General features: G+C 36.2%; 1 protein-coding gene across 1 annotated transcript in view; it reads right to left on the bottom strand.

Moving 5' to 3' along the window:
- The window catches only part of HS2ST1 (heparan sulfate 2-O-sulfotransferase 1), an 85611-nt gene that overhangs the window by 15403 nt on the left and 50657 nt on the right, over positions 1-19551 (bottom strand). Inside the window, exon 2 of the mRNA XM_085303516.1 lies at positions 2800-3038. Coding sequence (XP_085159642.1) covers positions 2800-3038 — 239 coding nt within the window. The remainder of the gene's footprint in view (positions 1-2799; positions 3039-19551) is intronic.

Below are 19551 nucleotides of genomic sequence, written 5' to 3'. Positions count from 1 at the left end.
AAAAAAAAAAAAAAAAAAAAAAAAAAAAAAAAAAAAGAAAGAAAAGAAAAAAAGAAGAAAAGAAAGAAAGAAAAAAGAGCTTTCAATTAAGAGAACGCAGATCAACAGTATCCTCATTCAAAGAAATTTCAGATTCAGATTTAAATATCAAGTACAAGAGGATGATTGAATCAGAATTCCTCTGTAGAAATCCCTTGGTAGCTTAGCTACACAAGTTGTCATACAAGCTAATAGTTAGCTCTAAATTATAGGATCAAGACCACTGAGAACAGACTAGCAGCCCAGCTTCGGCTTCATGCCATGAGAAACCACAGGAAAGTTCAAGGCACGGCAGCAGACAAGCAATTGTGTGAGATGACAGGACTATGTCTACCAGTTCAGTCAAGCAGGATCCCTGTCTAGCATTAACAGTTCTTCCCCAGGAGTAAAAGTATAATTGGTACAGGTATGGAGGTGTACACTAGTATACACCAGACTACTTAATTCAATGAAAAAAGTTCTTAAATGCTAAACATCGTATGATGGTACTCCCATTTCTAACTGTCACTGCAAAGTTTTACTGGTTCCATTCCTAACAGAGACATTGTAGCCTCTGACCAGTTGAAAAACCAGCTGAGTGCTATTAAAGTCACTATGAGTGTACTATCCTCTGGAAGACCACTGCTCTAGAATAGATTTGGAAGCATGATCATGTGTTTTCAAGTCACTCTTTTGAGAGAAATAGAGCAAGACATTGTGGGAGAAGAAAAGAACAAGGAAGAGAAAACAAACTGAGATAGTTAAATGCTGGGTAACTGTACCACAGCTTTTGTATGTTTACAAGAACACACATGCAGAATGTGTTCTTACATTCCCTTTTCATATGCTATATGCAGCATAACTTGATATGCTAAAGACAAACACTCTTTTGAATAACTGTGCAATATACACATTTTCATTATTAGCATTTCCCTGTTAATGACCACTGAAGAGAAGTAATATCAATCATCTTATTAAATAACACAGTCTACCACCTTGGACAATAGCATAGCATCAAATGAATGTAGGATTGCCAGCATCATAGACATACCCAGCACTAGTGGATTTTCATTTTTCATCAGGAAATTATTAGGGGAAAGTGAAGGGTAGAGATTCTCCAGACAAAACTAAGCCAATAAAGAACAAATTTGATTTGAATGAGACTCAAAGTAGACATGTAAGGCAAAGTTGCAAGAAAACTGCCTATGTTTAATCTAAACCATCAATCTCTCCTATACCAAACGTAGACCATCAAGTGCTCCTGTTCTTCTGGACAGACCATTACTATTCAAAAACATACCTTCACAGAAACAGAAGCAGTGATTGCAAAGGCAGCAGGACTGACTTGAACAGGACTTTTAATTAACAGATACAGTCTTATTGAACTTTTGGAAATCATTCTGCATGTTTTTTTTAGTACTTGCTTTACCCAGTGAACAGGATTATAGGCATGGCTACCGTATATACCCCTTAGTGAACTCAGCAAACAAGTCAACTTCTGACAAATCAGAAGGCGTCCAGAATGACTGGACCTGAAGTTCAACTCAAACCAGGGATAACACCAGTTTAACTCATTTAAAAATTACTAAAAGGTTAAGAGAACACTTTGCATTTCCAGTTACCATTGTTGAGAAGAAGCTACAGACAGCTGAACACTCATGCTTATCTCGTTGTTTTCTCAGATACTCTTGTTACACAGCATTAAATAYTAGTAGTATTTAATTATAATTTATATGCTTAAATATCATCTGCATATTTAAGCAGGGAATTTCACAACACCGAAAACTCAAGTGACACAAGTCCACAATCACAAAACACATCCCAAATCCCACCGCAAGCTCAGTGTCCCCTCCTCAGAGATCCTTACCTCACTCACTCTCTCTTGTATACTAAACTGCAAARAGAGGTCTAGGTACTACCTGTTTTTTTTTTTCTCTCTCCCCCCTAGACTACAACAGCTGTGCTGAGCTGCTTCTGTCTGCAGGTACACAGCAAGAGGAGCTGGGAGCCTCTGTGCAGATGTGCTGCAATGCAGAACAGCTCCTGCTTCTGCTGTGTTTCATCTTAAGATGATCAGTATACAACCAGTAATATGTACCCAACAGCTTCGCAGCATCCATTTTGCCACTGGACATAATGATGTTTTAGACCTCTGACTTGGGTTCCCTGCATGTGCACTCACTAAGAGCAGAGAATTACTATTAACAACAACAAACCACATCACACACCCCAAAAAACAACAACAAAACATACACAAACGACAACTACTTGAAGCACAGAATTATCTTCACACAAGACCCAAGAGAAACAGTACTGATCACTCATCGTTTTTGGCACCAAAGACAGTAGTATAGCCCTAATGGCATGGTACAGTGCCTACACGACACAGAGGAAAGCATGTAAGACTGCATGTGCTTCAAAGAGAAATGCCAGGCAAACATTACTGCACAGTCGAAAGAGAGACAGATGACAGTATAAACTTTTACATACAGTTTTAAAAGAGGTAATTCCTGTCCCGATTGTGTCCCTTTTTAAGCTTAGTTTTTGGCCTACAAACAGATACTTACCATTTCCAGTAGCACAGTAAAACTCTAAACTTAACATCCGCTCTTTTCATATAGAAAGAAAGTGTAAAAAATATGTTGAAATTCATTCATTTTGGAAAATGTAAAATCAAATAATAAAAGCCAATTCYATCAAATCATGTATGTTTACAATAGCACACAATTATTCTTTATTTTTTCCTTGTTTAATAAAAACACCCTAAATGCAGCAGCTTACCTGATCTTGCAGAGACATAACAGGATTATTTTTGGTTGTATTGATATGTAGAACATGATATCTGTTCTTTGCACAAAGATCATACGCAATGTTTGTGAAGGATGTGCTGGCAGTTTTAGGTACTCTATTGTAAATAATCACCACATCTTCTTCTTCATCCAGTGTCACATCTTGTCGGGGGCCATCTACGGTGTGACGTTGTTCTATTTCTCTGACTTCGTGTCTTGCAATAGCCCTTTCTGTTAAGGGTGACAGATAAAAGATTTTAATGTAAATGTTTCCAATTTTGAAATTCAAATTTTAGAAAGTAAATRACAACTTGGTGAGAAGCAATACCTCCTCACCAACAAAGGAAGCACTTGCTGTTACATAATTCTGACACACATTAGAGCAAAACTTAATCTACGAAGTACGTGAATAATAAAAGGTGAGTCTGACATAAAACACAACAACTAGGAGACAATGTACTTACGGAACATGTACCATATTCTATGACTCCAGTTAGCACTACTGTAAGCCATCATCTTTAAAGAAAAAACTCTAATGATCTATCAAATAGTGACATCTTTCCTGATAAATCCCAAATAACTTCAATGAAATTCCCACTATTTAAAAATTACAATCAAAGGAATAACTCAAGAAAATTAGAATACAGTATATTAATTTTCTCAAAACAGTAGAATCACTAATAGTATAGGTTTAGTCAAATAATTGTGCTGGAGTCACTGGAATTCAGATGAAAACTAACGTTGKTCTTATTCCAGTTAAGACAAGCCCCAAGTGTAAAGCATTACAATAGACGGTTTTGCAAAAATCTAGTTATATTTATTACTTTGAAGTTTGATAAGAAGAGATGCTTATGAAATGGTCAACATTAAGGTGAAAAATAACCTCCAAGTACTGAAATACATCAAACAGGTTAAAATACGGAAAAAAACGAGCTATGAGCAAGACATTTTGCCCATGTGAGTACTTTATAAACAAATCATATTTCTGTTTATACAAAAGGCGATGTTCTGAGTAATTGAACTCTCCTTTAAGTGCTAAAAGCCTAATTGGAAAATAAGAAGCAGACTATGATAGTATTACTTTTTTTTTTCTTTTTTTTTTTTTTTGCTGTTGAATACCAAATACTGTACTAGGTAAGTATACAGTTTAATATGATTTATAATACAGATGTAAAAGCATCTTTCCCAATTCATTTATCATAATACCGCTTTTAATAATGTACTTAAAGAAATCCATGTTGGCCAAAAGCGCAAGATGAAGTCTGGACCGTAAGACTACCTGCAATTCTCCCTAGTAGGATCTCATATAGGATAGGACAGTCTGGATTACACACCTGTAACACAACAGCAGTTCCTTCTGTTGCCTCCTATAACTCAGCTCCTTCTATTTCCTTTCACCACATCTCTAATTCAAACATAAAATCACTTTTAAAACAGAATCATTAAGCTGTGAATACCACTAGCCTATAATTCCACATAAGTTGTCTTTAACCGCAAACCTCCATCTGTCTGAAATGCTTCAAAGCTTAAACTCTCTCTCTCATATGCTTGTATCTCACACCCCATAACTAAGCTACACTAGTATGAAAATGTTTGTAGAACAAGCTTATTGAGCACATCTCAAATTTTCCACATGACATCTGTTGCTCCCCACTACATCAGTCACAGTTTTTGCTCCTTCCTTTCTCATTTGCTACCTCTCCCATCACTGCTGGCAAACCTCCTCTTTTGGAAAGCAATGAGACAACTGTCTCAGGTTTCATCTAACTGAAGATGGTTACAACGAAAAGTAGCCAGTGACTCCTCTTCTTGCCCGTATCGGATCAGGTAGGGACACACATAACTGCTCGGCCACCCAAAGCTACATGGATACTCAAAAACATCTTAAGAAGCTGAAGTGAAATCGATGTAAATTTTATTTTCTACACTAGCGTAACACACCTTCTCTGGATTCAAATGATTACTTCACAAAACCACAGTGCTGACAGGGCCATGCGGCACTGAGAGAAGCCTCCCAGTTTACATGTAAGAAGCAAAAATTTGTGACAAACACCACAATTTTCAAAAAGAGTGTCGAGAAGCGTTCTTGTGATGAGATATTTGAAATCATGATGATTGAAGATTAAGTGTGATAGGTGAACTTTAAAGGTTATGCATAACATATAAAATAAATACATATGATTAGATGCAACCAGCAGAGAGGCTGTAGTATACAATCACCTTAAACTTAATATTGCCAGAGGGGAAAGCAAAAACCCATGCAGAAAGGAGAATTTCCACAGACATGAAGTACGCTGACACTTCTATTACCACACAATAAGTAAAATAAGTAAATAAGTAAACTTTAATTTTTAAATCAAAATGAAAACTAATCTTTATGATGAAAAACTGAGATCAGCTTTTAATAATGCAATCATTAAATCCAAAACCAGAGCAGCACAAGTGTAGGATATAAACTGAAGCGCTATAGAGAAGAAGCTAGTGAGATGGATCTGAGCTACCTGAAACCATCTGACCTGTTTCTCCATCCTAATAAGATTACTTTACTGTAGTTGATTAATAATAAAGTGTATATTTTGTAAAATAAAGTGCATATTTTTCAGTTATGAAAAGTGTGCAATGCTTCCAATGAAGTCAAGAAGCTTCTCTGTTACTTTCTGAAGAGTCAACTTAACTGTTAAAATGACATATGATTTTGATACATGTTTTTTTCTTTTAATCTATTGTAACAGTAACAGGCAACTTGATAGTCTTTGGGATACAACATTAATCAAATGTCTGTTAACACTTCAAATTCTCTATGCCCCGATTATCTGATTCATTTGCTAGTCTATAAAATTACTCAATACTTAAGTTACCCATAAACAGCATTCCTGTCAATGGCTGAAAAATGAACTCTATTGACATGATTTTTCCTGAATTGCAATGAATATTTTAATAAATTTTTAAATGTGGAAGATAGGAAGGAAGGTGATACAAGGTATATATTAAATATACTTCTGTTTATTAGAAAGTCTCTTTTGGTGACAGCCCAGCAAATTCAACTCTGTTTACAAGACTTGTCTATGAGGAAGTTGGATTGGTTTCATTGAAGTTGATTAAAAAAAAATAAAAAAAATAGAAAAGATTGTTAGCCACAATTGTGTATCAAAGTTKATGTTCTGATTCACTCTTCAAATTATATACACACATGGCAAACACAGCACCCATCCACTACTGAAACGCAGCCTCCGCCAGCAGCTGTTTCACAGCACACAGCAACACTACTCAGGTTTATAAGTAGTTCGTGGGTAAGAATACTTTGGGGATGGAAAGGAAGAAAGAATCCATGGTGCTGTGACAATTTATATCCATGGAGGATATGTGTCAATACACCCAACTAAAACCACAGGAAAAATACACATTGACAGAATATAAAAACCCTAAACTTAAATTTGTGGTTAGTATTCTAGAGGAAAGGGCTACTCTTCAGAGTGATCTCAGCAGGCTGGAAAAACTTGCTGATCTCAACTCTTTGAGAAACCTTTAAGATGAATACCTCTGCTCTCCTTTAGTTTTCTGTCTTATTCGATGCATGTCACCTTACCAGCACAACCACTACATTGGTTCTTTAGCAGCTTCATGACTTAAAATCCAATGTATACTTTGGGCAAGCCTTTGTTTTCTCTTACTTTCTTTCCGCCTCTTTGCTATGTCTTTACTGCAGATTAACAAAAGTTCACTGTTTTCAGAAGAAATTCTGGGTGAGCCACTGGGGTGCTGCAAAGTGCAGCAAAATCTTTCTTCATATTTCTGTAACTACAGTGCTGTGACACTTGTCCAAGAGACACTAATCATCTTGAGTGACTCCCTACAGCTGTCTTAAGTGACCATCCTTAAAATTGTAATTAACTAATCTGATCCCTATTAACATATGCAAATCTGTTACAATCAATATTAAAGAAGTAAAGAAAACAAAACATTATTCCTTTATAGAAGCAGAAACACTGTCAGTCAGGCAAAGCCAAAAAATTCAGCTGCCTTAGTACCTGAATATACTAATAACATAATTTTATAAATTTCATTCCAGCTTGGTTTTTTCCACTGAGGCATGAACAAGAACAGGTATAAAAAAATTTGTCAAGATTTTCTCATATGGAAAGCATAACCTACTGAACAGTTAGAACTCACTAACATTGCCAAAATATTTTCTTTAATAGTGGTTAATGCATCTTCAGAACAGAACAAGAAACAACAGTGCAGATAAAAGAATTACATATACACTTGGTGCTTCATGTAGCTAAAAAAAAATGAAAAAAAAATAGCAGCAGCAAGGAAGCAATTCCTGCTAGACACTGAGATTATTAACTAAAATCTAATGCAGCAGCTGTCCGAAAATTAGAAGTGGTGATGCTGAAAATCCGCCATGCTTTCATTAGCATTTGATACTCATCATTTAATTCAAGATAGCATTTTTGCTAAACCTTTATTTAGAACATGGAGGTAGAATCATATTGATCAGCATGTGATCAAGATACAAGTTTGATATTAAATGAAAAAATGTTTACCCAACAGTAAAATCACTATCCTACATATACCTCTGAGCTAATTTTAATGTCAGATTCTACATTGTTCATTTTTCTGCATATTTTTGAGAAAGGGCTTATCAATTGCATTTCTAAGGAAGACAGTACTTCAGGATTAAGTTCTGATCATGTATCTCCTAGTATTTTTTTTTTTTTTTTTACTATAACTGAAAGCAGTTTTAAGAGTAAAGAGTTATTTTCCTATCAAAGCAACTCAAGCATTTTCCTAACAGTTTTCTATTGAGTTGAGTAGTTGAAAGATGAAATCTGCATGCTATGCCAAACTTCTCACTGTTCCCAGTCACCTTCCTGTCCTTCATGTGGTTAGAAACAGCATCTACAAGAATCTGCTCCAAAAGCTTCCCAGGGACTGAGGCTAGGTGAACAGATACGGAATTTTCCAGATCTTCTTTCCAGCCCTACTTGAAGATGCCCGAGGACTTTTTCCAGTCACCACATACATTGCCCAGTCACCATGACCTTTCAAAGACAAGAGTGGCCTTACRATGACATTGGTCAGCTCACTCAGTGCTCCTGAATGCATCCCACCTACATCCAATCTTTCGAAGTGCTACTTACCATGAAGACTTTCTATTGAGGGTAATGCTTCGCTCTTATAAATGGTGCTGCTAGGCTCAGGGACCTTGGAGGTCTGAGGGCAAACCTCACCAATAAAAAAACAAGGCAAAAAAAGGAATGGAGCACCTCAGCCTTTTCCATATACTTTGTCACAGTGAGCAACAAGCCCACATTTTCCTTAGCCTCCTTTCTGCTGTCAGTATACAAAGCCCTTCTGATCCCTTGCTGGTTCAACTCTAGCTGAGCTTTGGCTTTCCTAATTCCACCTCTGCATGTTCAGGCAGTCCCTCTGTACTCTGTATCGGTAGCACATCCCTACTTCCACCTTGCACGTACTTCCTTTTTGCATTTGAGCTCAGCCAGGAGTTGTTCGTTCGTCCACACTGGCCTTCTATCACACTTGTTTGACCTTTGGTTGGCATGGGTTGTTCTTGTGCTTGAAGAAGGTTGTTCTGGAAAATCCACAAACTGGGCCCCTTTCCCTTCTAGTTCAGTCTACCATAGGTAGGATCCTGTGGTAGACTGAACTAGAAGGGACTACGAAAGCCCCTGAACAGCCAGAAGCCTGCTCTCCTGAAGCCCAGAGCTGTGATTTGACTATTTGTATTGCTCACTTCTCTCAGGATCTTACACTTTACAGTACCATGGTTACCACAACTAAAACTGCCCTTGACCTTCAAATTCCCAACCAATTCTTCCTTCCTGTCACTAGCAGGTTCAGTAAAGCACCTCCCCTAGTCAGCTCCTTAATCATCTACATCAATTGCCATCAACATACTCCAGAAATGACCTGGTTTGCTTGTACTCAGCCACATTGCTCATCCAGTAAATACCACTAGTACCAACACTGTTACCTTTCACACAACAGCATATAACGCAAACTTTGAACGTGTATAGTTACTTCAAAGGAATCAAAATACATTATAGACTTTTAAAATGCAAAGGTCAAATCAAGTTTTAGATGTATAATAGTTTTCTGAGTTTGTCTGAGTGAGTAGCTCAGAAAAGAGGAAGGTTAAAAGGGCAGTGATACTCACTGTGTTAGAAAGACCACCTTATAGTTTATTTTAATGAAAGATACATTGCATCTCTTCTGATATGTGACCAGACATGCCATGCCTATGCTATACAATCAGGTGGGGTGTTAGCAACATGACATGCATGCCCAGGTAAAGACCAACATCTGCTGTTGCCTCAGTAATGGCTGAACTAAACAAAAATCCATGAAAAGGCTTAACTCAGATTAATTGCATTTATAAACCAGAGTTTAGGTACCCCAACAAGTGAGATTTCTCCTGGAAATACTTGCAGTAGACTTTTTTTGTGCGATAAAATCAAAAAAACTAGAAAGAAAGAAGGTTTCATTCCTCTAAAGACACCATTTTGAAAAATTTATAAATGCTTGAAAACAAAAGGTCCATATTAAAAACACATCTTCAGCTATAACTATAGCATCACTGTACTGCAAATAATATTCATTACAAAGTTGCACAAAAACTATAGACATATTTTAGGCAGCATAATGTAGTGGGAAGATTTGTTACTTTAAAAATACCCAGATGTCAAATAGCTTCACAAACTCTCCAGCATCAGACTGATCTTTTGTTTCACACAAGTAAGTGTCAAATTCAAGTTAATGAACTAGCCTGAGAGCAAACATAACAGATACCATTCATCTCCTCCCGCCCAACACTGGTAATTTTAGGGTTCTTTAAGACAACAAAACTTGAATAACAGATGTATGTAAAAGAGGAAGAGGGATCACAGTGGGAAAAGGTTTGTCAAGGCTTTGAGAATACCGCATGCTCTTTACAGTGAACCGTTATAAAGCATTGTAACCAGAAAAACTGCAATGAAGAATATTTGCAAATCAGGGATTTGTACTCTAAATAATAAACTGCAGTTTAGTATATAATGGCAAGGCTTGCTCTTACTTATTATAGTATATAATCTTGTAATATAGGGTTTAGGTGTTAGCAGGAAAAGTTAATGGCATTGTTTTATACATGGATACAGTTGTCACAAGTGTTCCACTATACAAATGTGCATGTCTCTCCCTCAAGCAAAATCCAATTTCAAATAATGAAAGAAAGCAAGATCAATATAGATCATCTGACTCCATTTAGTGAGAAAGGCTGGAGACAGTTAGATTTTCTACAAGCTTTCTCCAGACATACAATCATTTACTTCTTCTAGAAGGTATTAGCTAACATAAATGGAAAAAAAAAAGATCATTAAACTCTGTTAAAAATCATTTAAGGACTTATATTTATGGACAATGCTCTATTAGAATAACCCATCATCACATTCTGTAAAACTAATCACAAAGATTATTATTTTTTCCTGTTATTTACTGTTATTTCCAACACACTATACTTGTCTTCACTCTTCTTGGCTAAATTAACTTTATTTGGAAAATAAAATATTGCCAGTTGGTCTAACAGCCAAAAAAGGAAAAGAGCAAACAACATCGCTTTCTGATCAGAGCGGCAACTGACATGCTTAGATAGAAGATCAAAATATTGTATTAGGAATCGTAGGAAGTTACAGTACCAATCACCAGCTTATGATAACTCTATCTGGCACAAACAGATATTGTGTATTTGCTTAATTAACATTGGATGTGTACAGAGTAAGCATTTGCTATGATAAACATGATTTCTGATTTTAATGTAGTTACAGTGGTTTGTGTAAAGTCCCAGGGGGGTGGGAGGGAAGAGGGGAGGAAGAAGACTGCATGCTGAATGAGCCTCAATGTTGTTGAAAATCAYGACAGAATTAATTTTAATGATATTTTAAAATGCTTGATAAACATGATTTCTGATTTTAATGTAGTTATAGTGGTTTGTGTAAAGTCCCGGGGGGTGGGAGGGAAGAGGGGAGGAAGAAGACTGCATGCTGAATGAGCCTCAATGTTGTTGAAAATCATGACAGAATTAATTTTAATGATATTTTAAAATGCTTAAGAGACAGGTCTTTGATTATATTTAAGTTTGTTCATTTTAAGAACAGATCAATCTAATTCTGTATACTCTGGGTGCTCTATATAAAAATCCAAAGTATGCCTTAATTTCTTCTAAAATCTGCAAGTTTGTAATTGCAAGATTTACCAGCTTATATAACTTAAAAATCAATGTATATCAAAAAATATAGACAGTATCAGCAGTATCTTTTTTTCTTGTTCTAATCTTAAGCTAAGTCTAAAGATATCATATAAGATGTAGATAAAAAAGATAAACATGAATAAAGGTAAGTTCTAACAACACATACAGCACTGAAAAGTTACCTTTGAGGAACCAATCAAAGCCTTTGTAAAGAAGTGAAAAAATGAGAAAAGCTTTTTGAGTTAAATGCTGTAACTACAGTCAACACTAAATAAATTGGATCTTAAACTACCTCTGTAAAACTCTCCTTGGTATATCCCATACCACTTCCCACCTTGGGGTCCAAACCAAACTAAACAGAGCTAGGAAAACAAATACATGCAGCAGTGACCTGGTTCCTTTCTCAATAAAATAATTTAATCACCAACTTTAAAAGTCATCCTTCCCCTCTGATTTTCAAAGCAATAAAAGGAGCAGTAGCACTGTGGACTCAAAAAGGCAGTAGAGGGAATATTAAAAAGGAAAGGTTGCAAGTAATAAGTTACTGTAATATGTACCCTCTCTTGTCTCACTCTGAAAGTTCAGTTGGGCTTTCATGAAAACCCTGGATTATTTTCCAGTCATGCTTTAATGTACACTTGTGACACAACTAGCCACCTAATGCAAACCTTTAGTGTTCATTCTCTCCATGCTAAGAAACAGCAACACTCAGTTCAGTTAAATATACTTGCATACCAATGCCATCACTCCAAAAACTCTTCATAGCCTTATACTTGTTAGTGAAATCAAAATTTTATAGACAAAAGCCTTATGTGGTGTCATATCCATGTGATAACAAGCTCCTACTCTTCGTAAAAACAGAAACATCCAGCATAGGTTAGGTGTGCAGTAAAGTGTATTTGTGCAAAAAACACTCTCACTGGTAAGTCAGCTGCTCATTGAAAACCTCTAGGAGTTAATCCAGATTTGCATTGGATTAAGTTTTAATCAAAAATAATTCTCATGCATGAGAATTTTTTTCTCCTTGTTCAAAAAAGGACTGATTTGTGGTGATGGTGGTAGAACTAATCGATGAAAATTTTTATCAGAACAAAAGGGCTAGCAATTCACTCCTTGCACTTTAGGTAGCTGTTGCAAAAGTAAAAACCAAAAAAAAACCCACCACCCTTTTGGTAAGGGCAAAAGCAAGGCAGTAAGGGATACAAAGGTTTTATATCTATCAGTATTCAACAATCCACCAAGACTAACACAGTAATTATTCACTCTCAGAAGGTCATCCTCACTCAGCCTACTAAAAGTTCTAACTGCAGAAAAATGCAATGTCACTGAAATGAAAAAGAATTCCTAAAGATACCCCACTAAAATCAGAGGGGGGGGAAAAGGAATCAAGACATATTTCTAGTATATCATGTTCATTAACTTCTTACTTATAGAATGGTCCCTAGAACAGCCAAAAAGCTCATTAACTTTTACACATATCGCTTTGTTAGCATTTGAGGTAGAGTTAACATAGCAAATTGTACAAGGTATATATATAAACTGAGTGGTCTTAGAAAAAAATGAAACAACAACAAAAACCCCAACAACTGGAAATACTCACATATTCAGTCAGATTATCTTTTGCAGACATTAAGACTTTAAATTGTCAGATTCTATTTTATACAAGCAAAGTAATCTGCTCCAAACAATAGTCAATAGCATAAAATCCAGCATTAACCCATTTCTAAAACGGCTGGAAATGGCCGGTTCCGCAAAGGGGTAATCCTTTTGCTGTTACTCACAGGGTAAGTGATTGGCACTGCAAGTACTGAGTCACTTAAATATTTTACCTTAGTTTCAAATCATGGGCAACATGGTCAGTACGCTTAGAGGAGCAGTGTTAAAACTATTTCAAACAAATTTTTGAGGGAATTTCATATTATTAAACAAATAGCTCATGGCCTGTGTTACACTCAAAGAAACAAGGTTATGCTGAGAGGTAGTTCCTGGCCCCGTATCAGCTCTCCCCAGAAAAAGGCTACAGACATAACTCTTTCTTTCCATGCCAGAGTTAGAGCTGTTGAAGAGCTGTCTAAAACAAGCTCTTGTCCTCTGCTCTTCACATCTCCATGTATGAATCCCAAGTTCCCTGAGTTTCTTTTGCTTTAAGTCTCTAGCAACCACAGATGGTTTCCATATGTATGATTTAAATTTGCCTTGCTGTTACATTAAGTCATCATCCTCAAGTTCCATTAGTCTCGATTACCTATTTTTGTGTATATGAGTAGTAAGGTCAAAAAGTTCATTTTTCTGTTAACAAGCTATACCCATGTAAGGATTTTTTTGGATCTGCTGGCAATTCAAATAGAGCATATGTGAAAAAACATGCAAACTTCCCTTTTTCGTGTACAAAATGGAAGCTGTTTCTTTGGAGTATTAAGTCAGAGATATTTTAATCCAAGTTATTACTTAGGGGAGGAGGGAGAAGACTATTATAAATTTCTGTAGGAGGACATATTGACTAATACAGTTTTTTGTAAGAAATAGTCTATTTATTTGAGATACTTAAAAGCAAAAAAATAAAAAATAAGAATAAAAAAGACCACCACCAGTTAATTCTGTTTCCAGGGAGATGACATACTACATTCCAGAAACATGTCACACACTGAAGCTTTTTTCAGATGAGTGAGAAGAGCAAAATACGAAAATGACTTCTTCGCCAGGGCACAGAGTCTCTGGCAACACTGTTACATAAGGAAGAAAATAAGAAGAAAGAAGCTTGACTCCTGATACTCAAATTTAGTTGCAGTGGTTATATAGGCAGCTGCCCATATAACAACAAGTATTAATGTTACCATCCACTCCCTTGCCTCTTCCACAGCAGTGGTAACTCCTGGCAAGAAATAGGGGCACGCATTTCTTCTACTACTGCAGGCAATCCAGTAACTGACAAAACAGACTCTAAAAAAAAAAAATGACCATGTTAGTAACAATTCAGGTGTAAGGTTGCACAGAAAGGGAGGAAAACCAAAGCAGCTATGTTCCTTTGTAGCACCGCTTGTTCAAGCAAAGCCCCATTATGCACAACAGCAAGAATCTTCCAAACCCTTTCCTTCATTTCTTCCCAACCACTGKTCTATCTCCAGCTACAACTCACATCAAGTGTAAGGTTATCGCCTTCTCTTTTCACTTGTGCCCTCCTCTCTTCACTGGACTTTGACTGCAATTTTTCTGGAAAACATAAGCATCAATTTTATGAAAGAGGGCAACAATTTATGTCCCTCCTAAAGAGGCAATAAAAAGGGACCAAGCAACTGTGTAAGGGGGGTTAAAAAAGCACTGAAGTTCCCATGCAAAGAGTTCTGTAAATTAGTGCTTAATAAATAAACAGACAAGCTTTACTGCTTGGCAACAAGTAATTTAGCAATAAGGTATGCCTGTTACAGAATAGCATCTGCATACCCAATTCCTTCAGGCACATTATCTCATTTTTGCTATGTCATCCTTCTCAAACTTTCAGACAGGTTTAGTCTTGTCTCATGCACTCCTTCCACCATGCCAACAGTCATGCACCTCTTCCCACGGTTCTCCTCTGAGGAGTTGTTTAGACTTCAGAYGACCTGCTAGGATCTAAGAATGATCATATTTCTTCTGCTTCCTGGGAAGGTTAGTGTTAATGTACTTCTCCCAAAGCCCAACATGTACAAATGCTTTTTAAAGTCATATACAAAAGCCATGTTGCTACTGCACATTTTTCAAGTGCAAAGTCACTTGGCCTTTTGATTCAAGTGTGGTTTTACTGCAATATATGATTTTATCCTTCAAAAGCAGGAAGGCTTTGGCTGCATATAAGTTGTAAATATACACCTCCCTTGCTCTTCTAAAATAACTCCTGAAGTCTTTATTACTTTTACTCCCTATAAAAGTAACTTCTCTTAGCTTCTGAACAGCCTCCTCAAAATGTTTTCACACCTCTTTTGACACCTAGTTCATACCATGCTATCTTCTTCTGGGCTGACAGCAATTTGTGGGCTTAAAATTGACTCAGGGTAAAAATTCTCACTGTTTCAAACACTACCATATCCTTGAAAAAYTGGGTCACTTCTTAATCAAAAGAAAATCCTGCATCAAAATCATTTCAGATCAAGACTTAGCATTTCACTGCACTACTAATCCACATCCAATTGGGAAGAGAACTATAAAGCAAGATGCAAAGCTATACTTCTCTACACATGCATAAACATTTTTTTCTTTCTTCTCACCAAATTCATGCCAAATTTTTAAGAAGTTTTTCTGTCCAAATGACCTTCCCTCTCTGTTCCCAAATAYGGACAGCGAATGTCCCAATAATATAGTGATCAAAATAGTAGCCACCCCTGAGATGCTCTAAAGGGCACTCCTCTTTGTATTTCATATGGCCAACATCTAAATGAAATATCACAAGACTTCATTGCATAAAAATTAAATAGTTTCTCTTGTAGTCCAGATGATAGTATTCTAGAAAACACAACGCCTCCATTAATTACTTGCAAGAAGCTCATTTACTTTTGGAAGTGAGCTTTTTGCAAGGACTTTACATTCCTCCTTAACTAAGCAATGAACACCAGCCACCTACTTTTGATTTCGGTATTTCAGCAAAAAGATACGTAAAATTGGAGGGAGGTGCAACAATACTTTGACAGAGGAGAAAACCTCATGGAAGTATTGCTGTTCATATTAAGTCTTTGAAATCTGAATATTAAACAAGCATTCAGCCAAATACTACTATTACTGCTAGTTTTTGTTTCATTTGAGCTTCTCAGAGTACTTAAGTGTTTATGAAAGACGACACAAATTGCAGGCAGGACTGCTAACATTTGACAGATCGAGAAACACAAAGATAAATAATATGCCTGAGGTCACAAGGATATATGACAGAGCTAAGAAGAAAAAAAATCCCTTCTTCACTAATATTTGTACTTGTCAGAGTTATTTCTTCCTTCTCTTCCACATATTAGAGAAAATTTTTCCCTCTGTAGTCAATGGTATAAGCCTGCAAACTTGACCATCTACAAAAAATTTCACTTGACTTCGTACGTACCATTTAAAAAAACTCTAAAAGTACACGAACTTCGGTGATTTTTATATGCTCCACAACTGTTTTTAACATATTTTTCAGCTAAAGTATGATTTCTGCAATAAACTATCTTCTAAAAACTATGTCTACAAAGGTAGAAAACTGTTTCAAAATACAGCACTTTTCAAAATTGCACATTCTTAATAAGCAAAAAAGTAGAGCTGCCACAGCTCCATTGGACTTCTGTTTTTTTCCAATCTTTCGAAGAAGAAAAAGTTGGTTTAAATGTTGTGTTTTTTTCCCTTTTATTTATTTATTTATTTATTTATTTTTAAAAGATCTTTGCTCTTAGCAACTTTGATGCAAAAGCGTTTCCTACTATGGAAGAAAAAACGACACAGCATCGGGACACAAGCAGCGTCTCTCCTTCCATCAGAGGAACCATGGTGCAAGGAGCTGTGATGTGACTGGGAACCGCGGCACGGACAGAAGTTTAACAGCGCTGTCTAGCCCCGACAGAGCCGTGGGAGTCAGACTCGCTGTCTCTGCACATCTGCTGCGGATATAAGCGCGCGAGAACAATCACTGCTTTCAGCCCAGATACCAACTCATTCAATATATTCCTCAAAAATGCAGTTGAATCCAACGGCTTTCATTTTACGAAACGATAGGCCAGTAGTCCTTCATGGCTGCATGCATGAAAACCTCTAACTCGAGTTGAGGCTGGGTTGCTACTTCACTCTTGGCGCAGGCTCGCCCTCAGCAAAGCACACTACCACGAGGAGCCAACCAGAGCCGATGAGCTTATCTACAGGTAAAGTATTTCCGCTGAATTGATAACAACTAAGCTGAAAACCCCATACAACTGTTCATGCCATTAAAATATCTGCAACAAACTRATCTGGTGAAAGGAATTCTGACATGGATATAAACTAAACTTCTTTTATGAAGTGGGAGCTGTAAATAGCTTTTATTTAGGCTATTATACAGCTAATCACCAATAAGGGGAGCATAGCTATCCCTCTCAGAGGTACTTTTCAGTTCAMTTCAGAAGCCACAGCATCCTGGCTCATTCAACACACAGATTTTCATGTTAATTTTAGCATTCAGTTTATCACCAAAATGTGGAAGATGTGAACTCTACGGTAGTAAAGATATTTAAAGAGAACTTGATGACAAAGCTTAATACAAAAAGGAACAATAAAATACCCTGTATGACAGCATAGTCCATGCCAAACATAAAAATTTCAATTTTGTAAAAATCAAGACTGGCTGTGATGAAAAAGATGAATACAGGCAAATTTTTAAATTTGCCTTTTCATTCTCCCCCCCCATCATGATATACTTGGTTCCCATTACCAAACTTTCTTCACAGTTGTGAAGGATGGAAAACCTTCTTTCAAGAGGCAGCGCTTCAATGTCTTCAATYACTCCTGATAGTTGAGCAAGTCACTTGAGTTGTCAAAGTAATATCTGCGATCCTAAACAGTCTTTAATCTAGCCCTCACTAGCTGGGCAACACCACAGAGATTGCACAAGAAGTTAGCTACTACAAAACATCTCACCAGCAGTCTTCTGTTCCTATGCATACTTTTTCCTTCYTTCTGAAGCTAGGGAAGCATTATGTTATTAGTTTATCATGGCATATATATTATAGAAAACTACAGAAACCATTCTCTTAAAAAAATGACTGGAACAAGGAAAATGATTATTTCAGTTAATTAGTAGAAAYTTCTTGCATCAGGAAAGTTGTCTTTAAAATAGATTACTTCTCTTAGAAATTAAATGAAATATTCAAAAATTAATTAGGCTTTCAAGTGATTTTTGTACATACTACCTCCTATAATAGGATATTTCCATTGGATGGCAATCTCAACTGCATTATAAAACACTGTTATACATGAACAGATGGAAATTATAAAATGATATTTAGCTACAGATTTCCTGTCATAAACTCAAGTAAAAAGGTGGGGGGGGGACAGTATATACTCAGCATTTTCCACTAGCCAGGAGCTAACCACTGAAAAAAGACAGAAGGATTTTGTGCATGTCTATGACACAGCAAYCTATTTTTACCCATATTTTCAAGACACTCATGCATAAGAGGGGCATAAATATGTGTTTTGACTTTCAAGTATAAAATATAGGATCAAAATCAAAACTGTCTCCTACAGAATGCACATTAAAATACATTTTAGTTGCAGCTACAAATCAGACTTCTCAGAGTCAATTCTTACTTTTGTCTGAACACCAGTGGAAGACAGTGAAGCTCTATGAAGCTTCAGAGGTCTGTCAAAAGAGCTGATTACAGGATCATGGCCTAGAAACGTATTACACATGTCTTATCAGCTGTAATAAGCTGTCTTGGATAGAGCAGCAAACCTGTTATTTCATTCAGATATGAAAGTTAGTGAACTTCCAAAGATCAAGACATATAACAGTAAGTTATAGAGCAAAAATAAACTGTTCCCTTAATTTAAGGGCAAGCATTATCATCTGTTGCAATCAATACGACTACTTTGAAATACAGTCTTGTCTTGCACTGCATTTAATCAGAACCTTTTGCTTCACAGCCAAAGCTTTAAAAAAAARRRRARRAAAAAAATACTATTCAAGTGCAATGAAGAAATTTGTATAGAAAGGTTACAGCAAAAGTCCAAGTCCCAGAATAGCAGGTATGGAACATGTCACCCAAGAGGAGTGTGGGTGTAAGGGAGGTAAAAGATACAGACATTAAGGATGAGGCATTCCTTGAAATACTTCACATATCATGTTGAATAGACTGTGTTCAAGTTGTACTCAGTTTGTTGTGAAATAAACTCGGACGGATGACTACTTTATATTTCACAATTGTTACAAAGTTACATGAAAACTAGAAAATCTGCAAAATATTATTTCATCAAGACTTCAGAATACGCTAAGTACTACAGGAATGTTTCCTATAATACATAAGTCAATAAACTTTATTCTGTACTTGCATTAAATTTACTATTTTTTCCCCTAGAGTCACCAATGAAAGCTTTTAGTATCAGTTTTTCAATGAATCAGTTTTTTACTTATTCATTGTATTTGTCTTTCTGTATAAATGTAATACAAGCAAAGCAACACACAGGTTTCTTGACTGTTTCAACGCTCTTAAACACAAGCCAACCTTCAAGATTACTGATGACCTCCAAAAGGATTTAAGTAACACAGGTCTTACTATTAATTACACCAAGCTGACAACAGTTTGTACTTCAAGCACATTCAACATAAGGTTCTTAATTTCCTAATCAATGTAGTGAATTCAGGAGGCCAAAGTATGTTAAAAATTATCAAATAATGGGGAAGAAGGAAATGCATTGGAAAGGAAAATAATGTAAAAGTTTGCTATCAGTTAGAACATGCTGTATTATTCTATACTAGAAAAAGTGTGTATATCTGTGTGGGTTTTTCTTTTCTTTTTTCTTTTTTTTTTTTTT

This window comes from Rhea americana, unplaced genomic scaffold (genome assembly GCF_003343005.1).
Source record: "Rhea americana isolate MKP2758 unplaced genomic scaffold, rheAme1 scaffold_2, whole genome shotgun sequence".
NCBI lineage: Eukaryota > Metazoa > Chordata > Aves > Rheiformes > Rheidae > Rhea > Rhea americana.
Note: the sequence above shows the minus strand (reverse complement) of the source record. Positions and strands in the feature narration are given on the sequence as shown.